This window comes from Passer montanus, unplaced genomic scaffold (assembly GCF_014805655.1).
Source record: "Passer montanus isolate IOZ18808 unplaced genomic scaffold, ASM1480565v1 scaffold222, whole genome shotgun sequence".
Taxonomy (NCBI): domain Eukaryota; kingdom Metazoa; phylum Chordata; class Aves; order Passeriformes; family Passeridae; genus Passer; species Passer montanus.
This window is the reverse complement of record NW_024366838.1, coordinates 178,778-201,631: the sequence shown is the minus strand read 5'-3', so window position 1 is coordinate 201,631 and position 22,854 is coordinate 178,778. Positions and strand designations below refer to the sequence as shown.

At 38.6% G+C, this 22,854-nt stretch overlaps 1 protein-coding gene across 2 annotated transcripts in view; it reads right to left on the bottom strand.

Annotated features, from left to right (window-relative positions):
* The window catches only part of PTAR1 (protein prenyltransferase alpha subunit repeat containing 1), a 35,830-nt gene extending 14,195 nt beyond the window's left edge, over positions 1–21,635 (bottom strand). Inside the window, exons 1-5 of one of the 2 annotated variants that reach the window (XM_039710059.1) lie at positions 19,986–21,635; positions 17,709–17,878; positions 10,920–10,986; positions 5,933–6,037; positions 1,969–2,182 (exon numbers count right to left, since the gene is read on the bottom strand). In XM_039710059.1, coding sequence (XP_039565993.1) covers positions 1,969–2,182; positions 5,933–6,037; positions 10,920–10,986; positions 17,709–17,878; positions 19,986–20,293 — 864 coding nt within the window. In that variant the 5' untranslated portion in view covers positions 20,294–21,635. The remainder of the gene's footprint in view (positions 1–1,968; positions 2,183–5,932; positions 6,038–10,919; positions 10,987–17,708; positions 17,879–19,985) is intronic. The other variant, XM_039710058.1, reaches the window with a different exon arrangement.
* Between the last annotated feature and the right edge of the window lie 1,219 nt (positions 21,636–22,854).

The window sequence follows — 22,854 nt, the reverse complement described above, 5'->3', positions numbered from 1 at the left end:
GACAGGAGAGGTCAACAGCTCTATGTCCAGACAGAGACTGGCGATGAGCCCCTCAGCGCTCTGTCTTGGGACTGCTCCACTGCCCCCTCCACTGAAGTATTCAAGACTGGGCTGGATGGGGTCCCGAGCAGCCTGATCTAATGAGTGGCATCCTTACACGTTGCAGAGTGGTTGGAATGAGATGGAGATCCCTCCCAAGCCAAACCATTCTGTGATTCTATGATCCTGCACATTTTTATGAAAATCTGCAATGCCTGCTTTCTCCTTGTTCTCCTTCTTATTTGCTTTTTTCTCTGCATCATATCTTGCAAATATTCTTGCAAATTCTGCCTCTTAAAGTTACCTAGACAAATTTTATCACAAGTTGCTCACTGTCTTTTATGTTCCACACTTTTTCCTAATTTTCCTGTATCCCAAACAACTTCTACTAGGCTTCTGACGAGATGCATTGGTGGTGTCCTGAAAAAAACCTAGAGCCACCACAGATACTTCCCAACAGGTTTAACACATCTGTGGAGGAATAACAGAAACCAGATGGACAACTCTAGACAAAAGTGTCACTTCCACAGTTTTCATTCTAAAAAAAGTAGATCAGATGGGGATGGGATCAGTGGGATGGCAGGCAAGATAAACAGACTTTGGAATGGTCAAACAAATTTAAAATACTTCCTTCACTGGCACGGTTGTGATTTGTCACAAAAAGAACACAACCTGACAATGAATAAACTCACCAGAATAACTCCAGTTCCACAAAGAGTTATTTCTATTACAATGTAATTATTTTTCTTTAATTAAATCAGTAAGGAATAGTGAGTGCAAAAAGCACTCAAGGTGCAATCCTGATCCTCAGACTACTGCTATCAGTATAATGGACACAGACCTGTTTAGAAGTTGTTTTAAGGCATAAAACGACTTGAATTTTCTTTAACAGTGCTAATTCCATTCACTTTTTAATAAGCTCTTGAAGACATTAAAGTTCCTGTTTTCTGTTGATATACACTTCTAACTCTTAACTTCTAACCTCCAATCTATGAATCCTGCAATTCCGAGTTTTCTGAAAACTACCTTTTCATATTTTCATACCGTTGCTAGGCAGACAAGTCCAAATTCTGCCCTGTCTCTGCAACGGACATAAAAATAATGGCTGTATTGACTCAACAATGTTCAGTAAATTCCTCCCTTAAGCCCTATGAGGCAAAATTCAGAAGCTGCTGTTAAAAGTGAGCAATGTGTCACTGTATCAACCCAATACAAAGAATTCACCTAATCACTGAGAAAACATGGTATTACAAAACTGCCTAGACCATGTCACATTAACTAATTTAATTTGTTGCAGGTCTTGATGTTATAGATGCAAAACATTCAACACTGCATAAAGTGTCCCTGCTGTCCCTGAAACAGTTTAATCAGCTCCCAGTGTAAATGCTATCAGAAAATACTGCTAGAACTGAAAGAATTAGTCACAAGCACCACTATGCTTTCTCCAAAATTCCTGCTGTCTCTACTTGGTCCTTCAAAATTCTGAAACCACAGGTAAGCTGAGTAAGGGCATCGAAACACTGATATTACTTTATTAAAACAACATCTGTTATGTATTATCTTTCTCCTCTACTAGGAATTTCAAGACTAGTGCTGGAAGAATTACTTAAGAGTTGTCCATTCCTGACTTCGACTCATATAGTCCCATCTACACACTTCCCAAATATACATTAGCACCAAGTACTAAGAGAGAAACAGAACTCTGTATACAGGCAAGAAAAATGTTATTTCTGCTGAGAAGAACCTGCTTACATGAACAAGAAAAATGCAAAACATACTCACTGCAAGATTTTTCCCCTTTTCTTAAAACATTCTTAGCTACAACTTCACTTGATACTCTTAATTCATGTTACACAATCGGCTTTGAAAACCAGTATTTGGGTTTTTTTGAGAAGAAAATTTAAGAATTTATTCACTATTGTATTATACCTTGACAGTGAGCTTTGCCAAATGCTGTAAAACCCAGATGCGATGGGACCAGGCATTGTAGTTGCTTGGATATCTCCCAGCAGCTTCAGAGCAGACATTCATTTCCTCCTGCACTAGTCGATGAATCCTCTCCACAGGTGCTGCTCCCAAGTTTCCTTTTGTTGCAAGACTGGGCAAGGAGTTTTCCTGAATTAGTTGTTGCAGCACCCATCGTCTGGTTAAACGACGTAAAGTGTTAATGGTCAGAGAGCAGTTTTAAGAGAAAAAGATGGTTTTTCATGTGCATCAATCAAACCTTTCCAGTATTTCTATTCTCTGAACTATACTGTAGCTAGGTAATGAGTGAGTGAGTGGTAAAAAAACATCTGAATGCTTGCCATGCTATAAACTACAACACCACCATCACACTCCCAACACAGCTGCATCAGTCTGCTTACTCTAAGTGACCATGGCTACTTACAGCATCATAAAAATGAAACAGAAGGAAACAGCAAATTTGTGAAAGAGTGCAAGCAGCGTGTGCATGAAATTTCTAATGTGCTCCTTTTTCAAAGACTTGCATAGCACTAAAAATGAAGTAGCCAAAGTGAGACAGAAAGAAGTGATGTAATAAAAAATTAATTCTGCTTAGTATCTTTTATGTCTGCATGCTGCAATTCAAACTGGTTTCTGTACACCACCAGCAGTAACAAAGCCCAAAAAGCTTATGGTTTCAAGGGCTATAGGTATGAGCAAAACAAATGTTTCTACTGATGAATTACATGTATTTAATTTCACATGTCTGAGATAACCACAGATGCCTAGATGTTCTCCTTTTTTATTTCACTTTGGACAAAATTTTAGTAGTATTTTCAGAGGCAACCTCAATGCTGCATCTGCAGCGCCAACATAAAAGGGTTCTAAAAAAACAGATTATGGATGTGTAAATTTTCACAGAGCACCCCATGTCAATGGAATTGCTATGGTCCAGTGTGGAATGCTCTGGAGAGAGTGACATCCTCTAATGTGCAACATGGAGGTTATCCTGCTTTGTACTAGCCCACACTGGTTCCAAAACCAATTAATTGCTTCTTTCAAAGGTGTCAAAATATCTTTTAACTCCAAGTTAAAAGAAATCAATAAACAAAATAAAGTAATAAATTAACTTTTTTGAAAGAGAGAATTCTATTTTGCAAGCCATGTGTAAAATTATATATCTACATATATATACATATATAAAAAAGGTAAGTTAACCATGTATTAAAAAAAATTGTTAACTGATCTGCTTTATGTCTCATTTGAAGACATCCACAATATGCTTGTTCACTCATGGATTTTATCTACATTGTTATCTTTTCCACTCAGTTATCAAAAAAGAACAAAGTATTGGAAGACAATTTATAAGATATTTATAAGATATATTTATAAAGATAATTTATAAGAAGGCAATTTTAAACTGACTGTGTTTCTCAGCAGAAAGTTACAAGCAGTGTATGAACACTTTCTTCCTATACACCATTTGTTCTAAATAAAGATGTATAGCTAAGCAAACCATGTTCTGACTGTTCTGTAACAGTATTTTATGAAATGTGATAATTTTAAAGACTTAACTTTTAATTTTTAAAAATATCTTTGATCCAAACATCACCTTTTGTAATTTTTTATTTCAGTCCACAGCTATGCAAGAAATGGAAAATTCAAAAATAGTCTAGGCAAAAAAAATCAATGAGCATGTCACTCCTTTAACAAAAGACATGTATTATTTCATTAACATCAGCATCTGAGTAAAGCCATAAATTATTTCAAATCTGTAAATCTGTAATTATGTCAGTTTCTTGAAACGAGCATGCTTTTTAAGCCAAGGAAATCTGATAAATTACAGATCCAGGAGAGAGTTACAAAATGCAGACTTTATGGTCTCTGTGGCTCCAGCATCAAAAAACCCATAAAATTAAATTAGAGCTACTTTCTAGACAGTGCAATCACAACCTCAGAAGATTTAAAATATATTTCTGGAAACGGTTGAATATGGTATTATTTGTTTTTTATGCAAAATTTCCTGCATTGATTTTACTCCAATTAATCTGGAGTCACTTTCACTTTTGCATGTTACTATTGCTCTTAAAATTCCTGGAATGACAACAAACAAAAGAAGGATTAATAAGTGACAAATACACAATAAATAGATATACTGACTGTATATGCACAAGATACATCTGAACCTCCAAAATATAAAGCAGGAGGTCATCTGAAAAAAATTAATGACAGGTATTTGACATTTTCAGTGAGTGTATCTCTCATGCACAAGAAAAAACAATTTGGCTATGTTTTACTGAATTTTATTCATAGCCCCATTAAAGGTTTTTGCATCTTTTGTCTGAGATTTAATACTATGGGGGAACAGGAAACCCAAAATTAATCATTATGTTGATGCAGAGAAGTATTTTTGAGAATCTTATTTTCTAACATGTATCAATCATGGTCAGCATATTCAAATCCAAGCCAAACATTTGTGTAGTCATCCTCAAATACACTTTTCTGATGTAGGCAAGTAAGAGAAAGAAAAACAAATTATGACACTATCAAAATACTCCTAATTTACATTTGCATGGAAATTATAGTCGGAATATTTTATTATTTCTAAAATGTAAATAAATATAAAGAACCTAACATTCTGACTTATTTGATAAAAACATATTGATCATCATAATGATACAGATGGCATCAGGTTCAGAAGTATTAACACACAAAAAAAGTCCTATTTTTCTGGTGTCAGCTACCATGTAGAAAAAGGTAAACTATGACAAAGTCCAAGATTTTTTCCCATTATAGCTACACGCTTTTGCTTCAAAGCCATCAAGCAGCACAAGTCAGTAGCATGAGGATGACAAAAAGAAGTTGGACATCAAAATTAAAAATTGATGCTGCAGAAATTAATTGTTGTTGCTTTATCAATGAAACACCTTGCAACATTCCAGGCATTGCTTACTAGGTTTAACTTGAGACTTTTAAGTTCATGTATGCACTGACAAACAAGAGTTTGCCAACAACTTCCACTTCCAAAAATTCTCATGTAGTCAGTAAGTTTTATGTTCTTTATAGAGTATTGAGTCCCTAATGCAGTACCAACTTTTCAGCTGCCCTAATGCTGGACATGTTAAACACAAACATCGCAAACTGCTTCCCAAGGTGATATATTTAAATCTCTTCAGGGCTGTCTATAAAAGGTTGTCCTAGCTTTTTATTTCTATAATGAAAAAAGATTACACGCATACAAAGTTTTTGGGTTTTTAAGTTTTGAAGTTGAGCAATGGACCTATGCTTCACTTAGCTCTGCTACAGGTATTTTATGGTCAGTCATGACTGAGATGATTAGCTTTGTGAACTTGAGTAACTCTGGAGTTAAGTTTTCCAAACATGTGATCTGTTATTTTCATATCCAGTAGATGTGACTGAATGATTTAGTTTAAGTTAGAAATTAAAAATAAATTCATCAAACAAAAAAGATCAGTATGGAAATGGAAAAGAACCCAGCTTTATTTACAAAGGTTGGCTTTAACCTTAACTTTCTGAAATGTAGACAAAAAATACAGTAGTAAATTTGAGGGAAAGGAAAAACCTACAGTGCTCAAATAGTTGACAATTAGTTGACAAATAGTTACAATTGATGGAATCAGTATTTTCAGGTTGAGGATTTTAGGTGCTGCAAGACATGATAAGGAAACTAAGGAAATGTATCTCCCCTCCGAAGTTTACATAAAAAGTATGCAGCAGAAAAGGTACATATGACTTCAGTTCTAAGTGCAGAATATAGACAGGTAGCTTCAAAAGCCAAAGCACAGTATTCTGCAATGACTGGTTCAAAGAATCTGATATATTTCCAGTTGTCCTCCTGCATCTATGACTCGCCTTAACCTAAGAACAGGAAATAAAAAACCCCTAGGAAAATTGTTTCAGGAGTCAATAGAAGGCAAAGGAAACCAACCTATGAATCCATGTTTCTGGACTCTTTGGAAACTTGGTTAACGCCAGTTTTCCAAGATGCAAATCTTTAAGTGGATTTAAAGTGCCAGACAGTATTAATTCTTTCCTACAAAAGATAAAATAAATCTGGGTGAATAAAAGTAGTAACCTGAAAACAGAACACAAATCCCAATAACAAATTGCATGGCATTTCCTTTGTACCATAACAGAACTTCACTGTCAAACTACAAGAGTTTAAAAACCCTTTAGTGCATTAATCCATTCTACTATACATACATATGTACCATATATATGTGCACAAAGAACTTTATCTTAATGTGAACACATACAACCCATTAGTTCTCAAAACTACCCAAAAATTATTGAGCCAGCTACCTGTAGGGTTACATATATGAACAAACATCCCTTCTTGAAATTAAGCCCTTAGATCACTGTGTACATCTGGAAATACTCTTACACATAGCACTCCTCCACACTCACTTTTAGTTTTTAAATACTATTCAAAATACAGTGTCAAGGTTCCCTAAATTTATTTTTAAAAGGAAAATATTCTATGTGCGTAGAATGTTTTACAAACTCAACAAAAAGGCTGCAATTCCGCAGTTTACTTAAATGTAAAACAATCTTTGGTTAAAAAAATTGAAAATTTGCCCTGACAAAACTTTATGTTCATACAACACAACCCTTACTAGAGTACCTCCCACAGACAGAGCAAAATGAAAATCTGTACTTGGCCTTTTCACCTTCTTTGCACAGAATTTCTTACCCCTCACCCTCTTGTTTATAGCGTTATAACTCTTACTGCCTGCCCCGAGCATGTTTGTAGGCATCCCCCATCACCAGTTACTCCAAGGGCATTAGTCTTCATGCCCTACTCTCTAATCTAGTAGGTAGCAGCTCTGAAGTGAAGACACAGTAAATTCCAAAGTTACAATCTGCAGAAAGAAAAACACACATTTCCCAGAACCTGCAGAAGTCACAACTAAAAACTGAGAGTGCAAGAAGCCGAAGCAATTTTGGCATGGGTTTGGTTTTGGTTTTTCTAGTAATTTCTGATTCATCATAATGATAGGCATGACACTAGTAAGCAGATTATCAACTCTCTGACCAAAAGACCCCAGTGGGAGGGGAGGAAATAAATTCTGGAAAGATTGGCTATCAAATAAGACAAAACTCCTCTGCAGTCTGACGCAGAAAACATAATGTTGCCCTAAAGTTATGTGCAAGTCTCACAAAAAAATTGACATACTTCCTTTCTGTGACTACATATTTTCTGTCTGAGTTGGTAATTTTTAGTAGGAAACTGACTCCATATGGTACTTTGGCTTTGTGTTGCTGTAATTGAAACTCATAACCACAGTCAGAAGCTAATGGCTGCAACACTAACAGTGAGCAAATATTATTTAAAATTGAAGCAGAGTGGAGAACGTATGGAAGTTTTGCTTCCGATAGCTACTGGGGCACCTGTTTTTTATCTCAGCCAAGTTCCATCATGCTTCAGATTGGATGCTTTTAGATGGTTTTTAACAGGCAGTTCAGATAGACTGAGGAGAAGTGGCAGATTGACCAGACCATTCTGTTCTAATGCACTCAAATTTGGAAAGCAGACAAAATAAGCATTCAGGGTCAGCGCTAGGGCAGGTGGAACAACTGCCTCATTACTGCAATGCAAAAGGTGACATTTTGGTAAAAATTACTTACCATACACACACAATGAAAATACAGCTTAGATAAGTCTGATACTTAAAACAAATGCATGTACATATTTAACAAAGATTTAGATTACCAGGCCACCTACCTCCCAAAACCTAAGCTTTCAGTGAAGAAAGTGTTGCTGTATTAAAATATTCAGTCTAAGTAAACAGCCTCACATTTATACACTCTTAAACTTCCTCTTTTTGCAAAGTTGAGGAACAGTGCAGTCAAGATCCATCTTCACTGCTGTAGCAGAAAAGCTCTTTTTAGATTTGCTATGATTTTCAAATGAGAGACTCTCCCATTCGCAAAGCACCGCAAGCACTAGTATATCTGAAGTACCATACACTCCCACATAAACCTTTCTAAGCTCTTTCAGCTAACATCCAACTGGGGATATATAATTTCTAGCTTACTTTCTTGCCATGTGGATCACAGATAATGTTTCATCCTTAAGGATTATAGCTCCAATAAAAGATAATCTGGAATCATTTTTACTTGCCTTATGCTGACACCTTTGAAGACATTTATATCTGAAAGCAAAATGTGACTTTTCAGAGCATCTTGTTACCTAATGTCTTTTCATCAATTGTACATGCCAGGAAGTATAACAGGAAGAACAAAGGCGTTTATAAAAATTCCTTTACAATCACTTCCATAAAAATTTTGGTCATTTTAACTTGCAAGACTTTTCAACTTCTAAAAACACAAGCTAACTGAATTTAGGATTAACAACTGGAGAAATCTCTTATGCCAGTCAGTATAACAGGGGTTTCTCTCTCAGTTCCTAGGAAGTGACACATCTACTCTTTAGCAAGACTTTCTCTGCCATCTCTGCCTGACCCTCTGGCTCAGGGTCTCAGGGTTGAGGTTATAGTCCCTGCTCTTCTGTAACTTTTGAGTCACTTCTAATTTAAATAAATAAATAAACAACAGATGTATGTAGTAGGTACATTGCAGCTGTTCAGAATAGCTACAAAACCAAGGCAGACCATCTAGTCCTAGCTGACCTAGATAACATGCCTAAAGTTCTGTGTTCTCCTGTGCTTTATTAATCAGATACAACTTTCTATGATTGTCACCTGAGCTGAAATGCCCACTTGTCTTCCACAACACCACTCAAGTCTTCTGACTTGGCTCTGCCAAGTCCTGTATCCTTTCCTAAGAAGTGATTTCCTTTTCTCTCCCTGTATATTCAACTTCAGTGCTACTAAGTCAACCACTATCTCTGAAGCTTTCAGTAGAATTCAACATATTGAAAAGGGATTATCCCAGCCTACAGTGAAAAAGTCAATAAATTACAAGAAACACACTGTGTGCAGGGCTGCTATTCAGTCAACAACTAGAACACTTTTTATTTTTTAGGCTACTTAAGAGTGTACAATGCTTTTTTCCCCCTTCAAAATAAAGCAGTGAATTAGTGTATAGGGAATGCAAGACGAACCTGTCATGACAAACACTGTCTGAGCAACAAAAAACCAATCATCCCACAACAGATCCATCATGTTCTACAAGCAGAGTGCAAGTCTCATACAATTAGTTCTGAGCGTGGACTACCTCAGGATAAGCATTTATCACCAGCATCTGTACAGAACACAGTCAGTCCTCTACTCTGTGATATTACGCCACACGTCTGGCTAGCTTGAGCTGTAATTTCAAAGAGAAGCTGAAATACATATCAACATATATATAACTAAAGTGCCTCCCCTTCAAAAGAGCAAACTCCCAGCAGAAGCCTAGAACAATGAAGGTCAGATTTAGCAAAGCAGTTCCTTTGCTAGAATGGGCTCGCTGGTAACCTCCACAGATAATGACTGGCTTGAGTAACAAGATCTCTCTGGATGCCAAACAGAGCTTCAAAGACAGACTGACTGGTAGATCACTAGTCAACAATTTGGGGAGTAAGGCCCACTTCTGTAGTAATTTGTATGTTTTGGTAAATCATAAACATTATAAATGAGAAAACAATCCTCATCCATATTCCTTAGCATGTTTAATTCCACTTACAACTTTGAACTACTCTTCTGATGCACACAAAAGCTAACTCTTTCAGCTGTCAGGCACACAAAAGCCTGACTGATAAGGATGAATGCATGTGCAATAAAAAAAATTTCACAAAACATAAACGAAAAATCAATTGTAAGTACCCTAAAATGAGATTACTGTAGCAGCTCTAGTACTTATACAAGATCCTAATTCTTTTTTAACACTTCAAAGCTACTCAAGTTATACATTTTCATGACACTAAACCCTTTGCCATCACATTCATCCCCCTTTTTCAGACCTGAGAGATAGAAAGATACAGAACACTTCAGAACTATATCAGCAGTGAAAAAAGAAAAAAGAAAGCTGAATTTGTTTTAGGGCTGACAGCTAGATGCAGCCATCATCTTTCTAGGTCACTTTGTTAATGCACCACCTGCAAAACTGTACCGTAACTACAGAAGTCCTATCTTCCATTAATGCACTCCTAGACACTATCTTAGTTTTGTCAGCCCTCCAGCCCTCCTGAAACTATAGCTTTTATAGACTGTCTCCAGTCTTACCCTGGCAGCAGAAAGAGACTATTCCTCCAACTCTGAACTTTACAAAACAGCCATAAGATTACAAATTTGTAAGGAATTGCTGTTTCTGTACCACCTGAAGAGCAAGGAGGTAAATTCCTGCTCCTCCTCCATTATGACTCCTGGACAAGTTCTGAAGGTTGACCAGTGATGAAGCTATGCTAAACCCAAAAGGTACAAGTAGAGGGGAGGGGGGAAATGTGTTTGAAATAAAGGGTAAACACCTTCTCCTCCTCTCTTGCAGTGTATCTACTGAGCTTTGATAGCTTGCACTGGTAGTGGCAGCAAAATGAGTTGGAATCTCAAAAGAACTCAAAGAGAGGTAAAAATGAGAATAGTGAATAGACACAGCAGACATCAGCTGAGCACCACCCTCATTAACTGCAGGAGGAAAGAGGAATGGTGGTTCAGTGGGTCTTATACACCCTGAAAATGTGATGCAAACATGCCTTCATATGCAGCATTGTAATCATCAGCCCTCAATAAAAACAAACAAACAAACAAAACACCAAACAAACAAAAACTCCCAAACAAACCAACCCAACAAAAAGCTGAAAAGGGCAGTCAAACTATCTGCAACATATAGGAAAGAAGACATTTTTAACATTCCTTCAGCACTTCTTAGTTGACAAGTTCTTGCTGCATCACTAACAACCACCTGAAACAAAGCTTTCAGCTGACTCATACAAGGCCGACGTCTTTGAATAGCATTTTCTGAGTGCAACGTACCTCACATTCCAAGCAGTGGTGAAGTCTGGATTCAGCAGTAGCAGGGTACACGTGATATCTATCAACTCTGAAATGATGGAACAAGAGACATTAAGATTAGTAATGATTTGCACACAGCACTGATCTCTCTGCAATTCCTTACTCCCTCTCCTTCCTCAAAGTCTCTTTGCTACGGGCTGCTGTACCTCTGTAAAATATTGCTCTTATTCCAGAAATGACAGAGCATTAATTAATTGTTAATTTAAGAGGGAGCAAGAACTGCCATATCCTCCCTTTTAATTATTTAAATAATGAACTAAGTATGCTTTGAGCAAGGAAAAATCATAATATAAAATCCTTGAGAATTCAGTGATTTTAACCACACATACTATGTAAGAGAAGCAGAGACTTCTTCAAAGAAAATCCAAAGAGTTTTAAATACTACAGAGAAGTAAAAATATATCCTACTATTTTAGAACAAGTCTGAGCTGCAGATGGCTGCCATGTATCATACTGTTTCAAAAAATACACACACTATTAAAAAACCTGTAGCTAAAAAATGAAACACCACAGCTACGAATGGGGATTACAAAGGAGCTACATACCAAACCATATAGAAAACACTTTGAATACGTTGTCAAGCACCTCAGACTGAAATTCTAAGAATAATTCAATATAAAATGCAAAGCAAAAACCAAAACATTTGCTTGCATCCCTGCATTTAAGCACTATATACTGTAGATTTATGCATTACATTTATTTTTTAGTATGTCATAACAACTGACATGCTAAAAAATAAATGTAATAAATAATAATAAAAAAATAAAAGGTTGTATAGTCACTGAATGTGACTATACAACCTTTTACTGTAAATTAAATTTGGCTACATTCTCTCCTAATTACCCTGAATTTAACATACTAATTAGATCGTACCTCAGGTGATTTCCAGCAAATAAGAGGTACTTCATTCTTTGAAGGAAAAAGAAAAGGATGGTATCTCATGGAAAGAGATCTCTGGTCAGTGCAGTCAATATGACTGCAAAATGAACTGTTAAGAAATTCCACAGTAATGATACATAAATTAATTCCAAGCGCAAAGGGACTTGGCTTCATGTATCTTTGAAACAGGCCTAAAAGTGAAATACCTTCATATATTACCGTGTGTCTGATTGATCATTTATGTCCAACAAATAAATTCTGTGTTTTCCATTATGGTCTTCCTTATGAGGAACATGCTAAGGCACCATATAACGCAAGAGATGATGGGGGACATGGTAGAGAATTCTTTGGTGTACTGCTGACTTAGCACTAAGCTGTAATGTTTTGAAAAGCGTCTCAAGGAACGAACTTAACTTTTCTATTTTCACAAAATAAACCTCTCTTTGCTGCCAAGGAATAAATATTCTTCATACGCGCAAAGCTTCTTCCTGATTTGCTGCCTGAATGTACAAATATTATTTGTTTACCCAATTCCTGAACCAGCAAAGTATTTCAACATACATTTTAATTTTATGCAGCTGACTATCCCAATTCAAATAACCAGGATTACTCACACACACAAAATCAAACATACATAAAATTAAACATCTCCTAATTGTTTTGTGGCTACTGTTTCAATTTTACATTCAGAAATCAGGTTTTTTATAAGGAGGTATAGTTAAAATTGTGAGCTATGATTGTTTTATGTACATTTTCCATTTTACCTACAACAATGGTTTTAGCAACTATTAGGTACTACCACTGCACATGTTATATGCACATCAAACAAAAGTTTATTATAGCCTATTTCAGTTTTTTTAATACTTCTCAGAAAGGCCTTTCAAAGTCTATTTAGAACAACACAGCTTGTTTAGTCATGATTTCCAGTTAATATGACCATTCTGGTAATCTCGAAGGTCTGTCAACAGCATCAATCAAGTCCAACTTAAACAGAACTTGTTCACATTTTGTCCATTTTCCCATCACAAAGGTTCACTTCACCCTGAATATTATCAAAGAAAATATGCAGATAAAAGGAAAATCTCCAAGTGGAGCCCAGTTCTTCCATGCCAATATTCTTTGATGTAATTAACAGATGAAGATTTATGAAGTGTGGATTCTGAGCCAGAGACGCAAAATGACAAAATTTAGTAACCTCTAAGGCACTTTTCAATAGAAAAATGGCACGGTTTGTTAACCTCTGAGCCACTATTTATTAGGAAGTCTTATGATAGATCTGGCATACAATGATAGTACCTGCCAACTATCCACCCTGTGTCAGTAACAAAACCCAACACCTTTTATTTACAATTTAAAAGTACTTTCTACTAGATACATTTCAAGCAAACTGCTGCATTATAGGTGCTCACAATGAACACATCCTTTTGCATATTAAAGTCTCCCTAACTGCAAAAGGACAAATAAAACAATATCATTTTAGCACACCTTTAAATATGGCTGTATCCAGTTTTTTAGATATTCTGTGAGTAGTTTGTAAAAATTTCAGAAAACCATCTTGACATAGCATAAATAGTATGCATGCATAAATTTAAAAGATAGTGGAGAAAGAATAAAAACATATTGTAAAATTTAGATTTCTAAACTCAAATAATAGCAGGGGGAGCAGTCGTGATTCTGGATTCCAAGTATCCAAAAGAAACTGTAACTAAACACCTGTGTCACTAACCTATCAATGAATGACCACAAAGCACTTCTTTCTTCCAGGATCCTGTCAGAAAAAAATACCAGACACCACATCTAAAAGCAGACACTTGAACCAGCACCCTGTTGTTCTCCTCAGTTCTATTTTAAATGGCTTACGGCGACTCAAAACAGAAGAGGTGAGTAGAGACTACTTCTGCAATCACTGATTATAACAAGCTTCAACAGAACATACCAATTGAGTTCTGAAGAAGAAATAAACAAATCTCTTTCTTTACTAGATGCAAAACAAAACAACTAACCTGATTCCAGGCATGCACTTTCATCTACAAAAGTAATCTGGAGCAAAATCCTTGAGAATACTTAGGAGAAAACCATAACATCTCTTGATAGAATATACATACTTATGACACCTTAGAGATGAGTCTCTAAGCCCACCTGGGAAAGACTTAGAGACTTAATTCTCTCCACCACTGCAGTTCAGTGTCTGCTCAAACCTTTTGAGGCAAATGTGAAACCCAATTATGGAACAACATACTAAACTCCCTTACAAATTGGGTTTTAACATGAAGGACCTGACTGTGTTCTACAGTGGTTACAGAAAACCTCAGCAGACATGAAAATGCTGTAGGACCTCTTCTCACACATTTGAAACTGGCTTTTGTAAATGAAGAGACAAAACAGAATTGAGTTTCATTTTCAAAAGACAGCCAAACGAATTGCAGGCACTGCTTTAAAATACATGCTACTGTAGTATTCACTGACAGAGTTTTCTGAGCTGCATTTTGAGAGGAAGGGTTGTGTAAGGTTTCACCTGTGAGAGAAGCAGAAGCCTGCAGACACCATCCCTGTGGCACAGGCAGGTGTGACTGCATCACAGCAAAGCACCTGCACTGGTGTGACTGGAGCAGGGAGCTAGCACACAGGTAATGGCTACAAGCTGTCTTCAGACACCCAAAAACATGACACAGATCTCGATGTTTGTAGTTTGGCTTGAAACAAGAAGTTTTTCTCTGTGTGGAAATGTCCTTAATTAGACATTACAATAACACTTGAGACCAAAATGAAGTCTCCCTGATGAAGATCTGTAGCAAAATAATAGTATACATCACAAACTCCTACATACAACCTCCAAAGGCACTGCAATGACAACCACTGGTGTTGCAAAGATTGCCTGTGCTAGTAGGTTCAACTTTTAAAATGTTAAAGTTTATATTTAGTTATGTGTCAGTCAACATTAATTATATTCTGTGTATTAAAGTTCAGTTTATTGACTTTTGTAATCATCTGCATTACAAATTTCAAATTTGGAAGGTCACAATCGCCTGTCTCTAAGAGAACTGAATAAATCAGCAGCTGGTTGGTGGCAGTGATCAAAACCATCCTGGTCTTAACAGATCCAACCATAAACCACTAAGACCAAGAAGAAATGGAAGTTACTTATGTTAGCAATACACATCCCCTAGGAAGAGTCTTTTAAATATGTCTGTAATGAGAAAAAAAATTCAAGAAAATCAATTATGTAAAAATAAAAAAAATAAAGGGCAATGTAAAATTTTTGAAGCCACATAATGACATGACATCAACCCTCTAGGAGGAGTATGGGAAACACAATGACACAAACACAAACAATCTGTCAGACAAAAATAAAATACGATTAATGGGTCAGTCATACCTAGCAACACTTCAACTTTTTTAAGCTACTTTTCTGAAGGGTAATTAATTCTAAGGATCAAGCCAGTGCACTGTTACTCTAACATGACTCAAGGTGTACAGCTAGCACTGGAAGACTGTTGCCAGGAGAATGGGTTCCTCCTTGTCATGATCTGCCTTGTCTGCCATTTCATGCTACTCTTTCCAACATGGTTGCATTATACATCCATACGTTTGTAATAAGAAATCAAAGCATGTTTAGCAAATCTAGACCCCCACCATCAGGCAGACAAAAGCAGGCAATACTCTCTGCCTTAAGAATGCTCCCACTCCAAGATCCACTGAAGACCTCAATCTTCTTTCTCCGTATAGTCTCCAAAGGCAAAACAAGCTCAAGTGCACATTTACAGACCTGACCAACACCACCTGACTGTGCCACACACTGCACTTTAATGAACATCAGTGCACAGCTGGCTTCACCCATGAAGTGAAACAGAATACAGCAATAAAACACTGAGGAAAAGTAGATATCAAAGGAGAAATGCTACTGGCCACACATCATCTCCTGATCTACACAGACTTACTCCAAAAACTTACCTAGCAGTAACACCAAGAAGTACACCATGTTAGTTATGACTAGGTGCTAGAGTATGCACCAGATGTCTGCTAACATCCTGCTATTTAAAAATAATTCTTTAACTCTCTATTTCATAAAGCAGCCAGGGAGATTGGCTCTGCTATAGCTGCAATCAACACAACTGAATAAATGGTGTCTGTTTGGTATGCTTCAGGAGGGGAAGACAATCCCACACATGTTGAAGCAAAATGGACACAGTCAGTGCTTTATGGACAGGTTAGCTACAAGTAAACAGAAAAAACTTAAAATATGGTAACAGTCCACAACTGAAACGCAGTCGCATATGAGATACTAAAGATCTGAACTCTGTGAGTGGTCACAGAGTGCTCTTCAACAGAACAGAAATCCCTCTTTCTGAGGGATATGAAAAATACCATAGCAGATAAAACATACTAGAAAAAGTCTCTAAAAGAAAAAAAAAAAACACCAGAAATAAGACAGAGAAGCCCAGCACAAGAACATTCTTTATTCCAACTCCTAGTTAGAAGGTACTGCAACAATAAACTAGTTATTCTTTTTCATTCTTACTCTGATCAGGACACTGAATAAGCCATCAAGTACCTCTTATGTCACACCTGTTCATAATTCTTTATTTTTAATTTTTTTAAAGAACATATATAAAATATTTTTTCATGCAACTTAAACTAAAAACCAAAACAAAACAAAGAGATGAAATAAAACTTCACAATTACCAAGCTGTAGGGACTAATGATTTCTGGTACCTCTGCATCTGAAACATACTGCACTCATTTCTTACAGTAGATATATATGTCACCTCATTTTCCTTTTGACTCAGGAAAACAGGAGAAAATTCCTTCTGTACCAACTAACATCACTTCCTCAAATATCTCACTGAAGTTGTCTGTCTCTAACCTTTCCAGTTTGGGCAAGAAAGAAAGAAATTTTATTTTCAAATGACTTATGTTAAGATGCACAATCCAAAGCTTGCTCTCCTCAGTAACCACCATTTTTTCCACAACAGGTTAAACTGGCATTAGGAAGGGTAAATGACCCAGGCAAGGGCATTGAGTGTACCCTCAGTCAGTTTGGGGATTACACCACTGCGGGTGGGAGTGATCTATGGAGGGTAGAAAGGCTCTGCAGGGGGACCAGGACAAGCTGGATCAATGAGCCAAGGCCACTTGCATGAGGTTCTGACCGGTCTTGCCCCTGGGTCACAACAATGCCATGCAGCACCACAGGCTTGCGGGAAAGATGCTTGGTGGAAAAGGACCCAGGGCTGCTGGCCAGAACCAGCTGAACATGAGCCAGCAATGTCCCCCAGGTGGCCAAGAAGGCCAAGGGAATCCTGGCTTGGATCATAACAGTGTGGCCAGCAGGATCACATCAGTGACCATCTCTGTGTACTCACCGAGACATCAAGGTGCCGGAGTGAGCCCAGAGAAGGGCAACTGGAGCACAAGTCCTGTAAAGAGGAGCTGAAGGAGCTGGAGGTGATTAGCCTGGAGAAAAAGGGGCTTGGGAGAACATTACTGTTCTCTAAAACTACGTAAAAGGAGATTGTAGCCACATGAGTATCAGTCTCTCTTCACAGGTAACAAACAACAGGATGAGAGAAAATGGTCTCAGGCTGCACCAGGAGAGGTTTAGGTTGGATATGAGGAAAAGTTTCATCACAGAAAGCGTTATCCAAATTGAAACAGGCTGTCCAGGAAGTGGTAGAGTCACCATCCCTAGAGGTATTTTGGAAGACATGTAAACACAGCACTTAGGAACACGGTTTAATGTTGGACTTGGCAGTGTCAGGTTTATGGCTGGATTCAGATCTTAAAGCTCTTTTCCAATCTAAATAATTTTCCAATAAATAAAAAATGTGCACTGAAGATCACATATGTACTCTTCTCCAACTCAGAACTTACCATCCTTGTTCAGCCACTGTTTTCTCTGTCTGTAGAGGAGAAGTTTATTGTGGACATATGGCAAAAGAAACTTCACACACCAGCTCTCCACACCAAGCTTGTTTTCCACCAGGACAATAGGGCTCCGGTTATATCTGGCTTCAGGGCAGGGTATTAATCCAATTTCATCTCTTAAGAAACAGAGAGAAATGTAATTAAGCTTATTTCCAGTAGGTGACAATTATTTTTCTCAATACAGAAATGCAATGGTTGGCAATGCTTCCCAACCAAACATTCCATCATCTCTGTGAATTACCACAAGAACTTATCAACTGTAACTCACAAACAGTATACCAAAGGTAAACAGCAAGAACGGAAAAAAAACCCCCACAAAACAAACAGCCACACCTTGACTTATTACCAAATGCAAGAAGTCTGACTTGGATGAGCTAAGTTTCACACTACTGCCTTGAACATGCCAAAATGACAGATAGCTACAGTTTGCATAAAGCTGACAAGTGGGTAGGTGTACAAGCAGCCTTTGAAGAGGGTCAATAAATGCTGGAAAAGAGGTGAGTATGGGGCAAAAGTATGTTAAATGAACAGGAACATCATGCATGGTGAAGCTAGGCAGTTCCCATGTAAAATACATGGGTCTGTAACACGTTGAATTTAGGATGCCACCTGTCAGGAACGGCAGCTGGCCAGCAGCAGAAGACAAGATGCAGATACACAAAAAGACCTGGCCAGTACAGCTACAGCCTGGTGCTCCTGAGGCAGAGGCAGCACAGCAAATGGCCCACAGCCTACACTGGCCTGAAGAGTCCCATTTCAAGTAGTTTCAACCACTTCAGAAATCTAGCAGACAAGACTGCCACTTTTTCTACTTCAAGGGGTAAAGTGGCAGCAGCTTGTGCGTTTTTACTTGAAGCATGTCTCAGTGCATCAGTCTCAGCACACACAACTCTTGCAACCCACTTTCATCTTTTCATCTATGAAAGGAAATTGCAATAGCAGCAAATTCTTCAAAAACATAATCTCTAAGTTTGCTACCAATAAAGCATTCTGGCAGAAGAGTGTGAATTATTAAAAAATCAGAACATTCATTCATAAATACTGGCCGTTTACAGCGCATTATGCTTCACAACCTAAAAATGAAGCTTCAAGGCAAAACGCAGCCTTTTTTTAAACAGCATCCATATGCTGCATTTTAAAACCTGGCCGCCCACCCAAACTGCTTACTACATTTAGAGAAACATGAGGGTATTCACTGTAATCTTCTCCTGTCAAGCAAAGGGATAAATTAGGCGACATAAAAATTTCCTATGCAATTGTTTAGCTTATCACTTTCTGGAACAGATTAATAGGCCACCACCTCAGAGACTGCAGTTTCTAGCTGACACAAATACACCTCACTTAAATTAGAAAGTTGTTATTACTTATGTGCTACCTTATATGCTGTAACCAACATGGAACTTGCATATAGGTTGAAAAATACTTCCCCAGTTTGTGTCTTAAAGGCTGGGGAAATACATTCTGGGAAACAGAAGTGTGGGAGGCACTTAAAACAGGGTGTCAAGCCTGGTCAACAACACTGAAAAATAAAACAGACCATCTGCCCCCCAGATTGCTGGATAAATCTGATTCTCACAAGATAACAATTACTGCGGTTTGCAATTTCATAGTCATTCTGTCTTCCTCAAAACCACGCACAATGAAAAGCATTTCTACCAATAGATATGGATTTGAAGGTGGCATTCACCACACTGCTCTGTTGTGCCAAGGTGCAATTCAGGAGGCTTCTATCCTAAGCTTTGCTCCCACCAGCGCCAGAGCTCTGTTCCAGGCCCATTCGCGGGCAGGTTCAGCCCCATCCCGACTGCGCGAGGAGTTTAACACTGCCAAACATCGAGTTCAGAGAGAGGTCATTAGAACTTTTCTTTGAAAATGTATCTATCGCTTCCAGACCGCGGAGCCTTCGCTGGTTTCCAGGACGCGGTGCTTGTGCCCGCCGGGCTGCGGATGCCCGCCGGGCTGCGGGCGGGGCCGCACCGCTCTCCAGGGCTCCGGCTCCCGGAGCGAGGCAGGAGAAGCCGGGGCGGCACGAGAGCACCGAGGACAGGGACACGGCGCCCTGCCCCACAGGTGCCACCGCAGCCGCCCGGAGCCGCCCCTCCTGCTCGGAGGGGACCCGGCTGCTGCCCGCGGCCACTCACGGCGTGACCTTGGGCCCGGGCGCGCCCGGGCCGGAGCGCGGGCAGCGCTCCCTGCGCGCCGCCCGGCCGCGGCCGCACTCACATGTGTGGGTTCCGCTGGAAGGCGTTGCGGATGTCCTTCACGACCCGCTGCACCAGCACCGCCACCTCCTCCGGCGACTCGGCCATGTTCCCGCAGGCGGCGGCGGGAGCGCTTCCGGGGCAGCGCGGCCGCGGCGGGCGCGGGGCGGTGCCGGGGCGCGGCCGGCGGGGACGGGCGGGAGCGGCGCCTGGTGCTGCAGCCGCGGCTTTGTCGCTCCGTGCGTTTGTCGTGTCGGGAGTTGCGCTAGGCCGCGTGGCTTTAAAAGATAAGCATTGCGTGTGTAGCTTCTCTTGACTCTCAGAAGACATGGGAGCGCTTGTCTTCAAGGCGGAATGGGAAGAGGCGATTGTAATTCTGGACCTAACTTACGTATTTGCTTGTCACTAGAAATTAATGTTTTTACAAAGCATTAACCGTACGTAGTTGATTTGTCTCTAATTTGAAAACTTGCAATGTCATCATCATCTGCTTCATCATTGCCTTTCCCCCTCCCACAAGAGGCCTAGTATACCCTTTCATATATTTTTCCTAAAAATACTAATACTAATACTAAAAATAAAATAAAATGGCCTGTGGGACATTTTATGGGGCCTTCTTAATGGCCCATATATTAAGTGGAAGAATTTAGACTAAATAATGCTGGCTTCAGGGAATTGTGTTACATGTCTGTGCTGTTCAGGGTTTAATTCACTTTATAGAATGTATAGACACCGTTTTTATGATGTGTGGTGTCAAAATTGTTGAAGCAAACTGATACATTCTGCATATGAAATAAGCAAAAACACAAATATGAGGAAAGGTGTTGAAATACTTGGCGAATATTGGGAGATATTTTTAGCTGAAAAATGCAAGCTGTTTTTTCAAAATAGCTTAGGTTTCTGAGTTCAGCATAACCCTGAATTTTTAATTTATGCCTATTTGCCTTACTGGACAGGACTAAGTTAATGTTATGTAATGGACGGTATATATTTTCTGACTAACTGCTTTCTCACTTTATCCTGTGCAATTTGTTTGTGTACGAGTTTGAATCGCATTTGTGAAAAGCAGCAAATTGAAGTTCAGTCTGGGAATACAGTGACTGAAATAGTTCTAGCTATGGAGTTGGTTTGGGTTGGGTCTTTTGTTGTTGTAATTCTGTTAACAGGTTTTGGTGAATTAGATCTGAATGAAACAACTTTCAAATGTTGTTTCATTTAATGTTTCCTTGTTTCTGATGTTTCATTTCATCAAATATGACAAAAATACTCTGTGGATTAAAAGTCTAATTTTTGTGCTTGTGATGGGTTGGGCTTTTGGTGTTTTTTGGTTTTAGTGTTCGGTACAAGTGAAAATCAACTATAACAATGCAACGTTAAAGTAAAAAGTAAAGTAAAGTAAGTAAAGTCTTAAAGTACTAAAAATTGATAGAAAACTACCAATGTACTTAAAAGTTGCAAAAGTAGTTATTTAGGGCTGTGTAATCAACTGACAATACACTGACTTCATGCATACCTTTTGAAGAGAACTGAATATTAAATTTGTGTTCTTATTTAAATGTCATAATAAAATTTATTTAAATTGTACATTTTAGCAATTATATACATTGTCAAAGCTTGTAATGGGCATTGGTGTTAATACTGCACATGATGCTTCATAGTAGCTTTTGGGAGTGATTATTGAATTGTCAGCCAGGAATGCTGACTTGCTGTAATTTTGGGGAAATGATAATAATTTTATTTCAGAAAATACTCTTTCATTACATTTCACATGGAGTATAAACTGTAGAAAATACACCGTAGTTAAATAGTCAGGAATTATCTCTCTGTTACACACAGAAAATAAATTTTCCTGAGTAATCAATTTCTATGTCATCTAGGGCAGTCTCAAAAGTATTGGAAACTATTTGCATGAGGACTTCTCTCATAGGTACAGAATAATATGTCCTTCTAACTATCTAAAGTGACATAACAAACTCCTAGTGTGTTAAAATTGCCTTAATAAATGCCTAAAAGGTTAGAATATTGCAATTTACATCCAGTTCACCAGGTCTGAAATGTAGTTGTTAATTTGTTCACGGCCACCTTCGCAAAACATGTAATCTTGGCTTGTTTCTGTGCCCCCCAAACATGTTGATTTGTTTGAGATTTATGGACAAGTCCAACTGAGTTCAATTGATTTCAGTATTAATTTTTTTGTGAAAATGTCTCACAGCTGGTACTAGCTGTCTCTCCTTTATGGGGGTGGAAACAAGTGCTTGGGGAAAGGGGCACATCACTCTTAGTGATTTCCCATGGCCTAATACCACGTTGCATGCCAACACGAGTGAAAGTGCGTCATCACTATCCTTGCTTTTCTATTTATTACAAAGGTTGCTTGAAATTTTGACAGCCGTGGTACAAATGCAGGAGGTTGCAGCACATTTTTTCATATAATGAAAAGCATGAGTCTTCAGATTTTTCAGTGATAGCTCTTTCACATCAGAGGATGTGGTGGGTGCGTATAGTTTTATACTTAGTTGTGCACGTGTTTGCTTCTCGGGTTAGCGAGCAGAAAGCTGTTGCTGTTTGAGACAGGTGCACCCATGGTGACTGAGCTAACAGTGCTTTGATTCAGGCCATGCTGACAAACAGGCCTGGCTGAAATCAGCCCCTATGTGCAAACCCTGCCAGCTTGTGGGAAGTCACATCTTTTTGGGAATTAATGGTCTGAGCCAGAAGCACAGCACCTTGTGTGGTCTGGAAGTGGGTGGAAGGAAGCATTGCTACACTTCCACACCTGCACGCACACCAAAGGAGTGTCTGACTGCAGGGCTGTCACTTCTCACTACAAGGGTCTGCAGTCACCAGAGCCCACTGAGGTCTCTCAGGCAGGGATGCTTCTCAGGGTTACC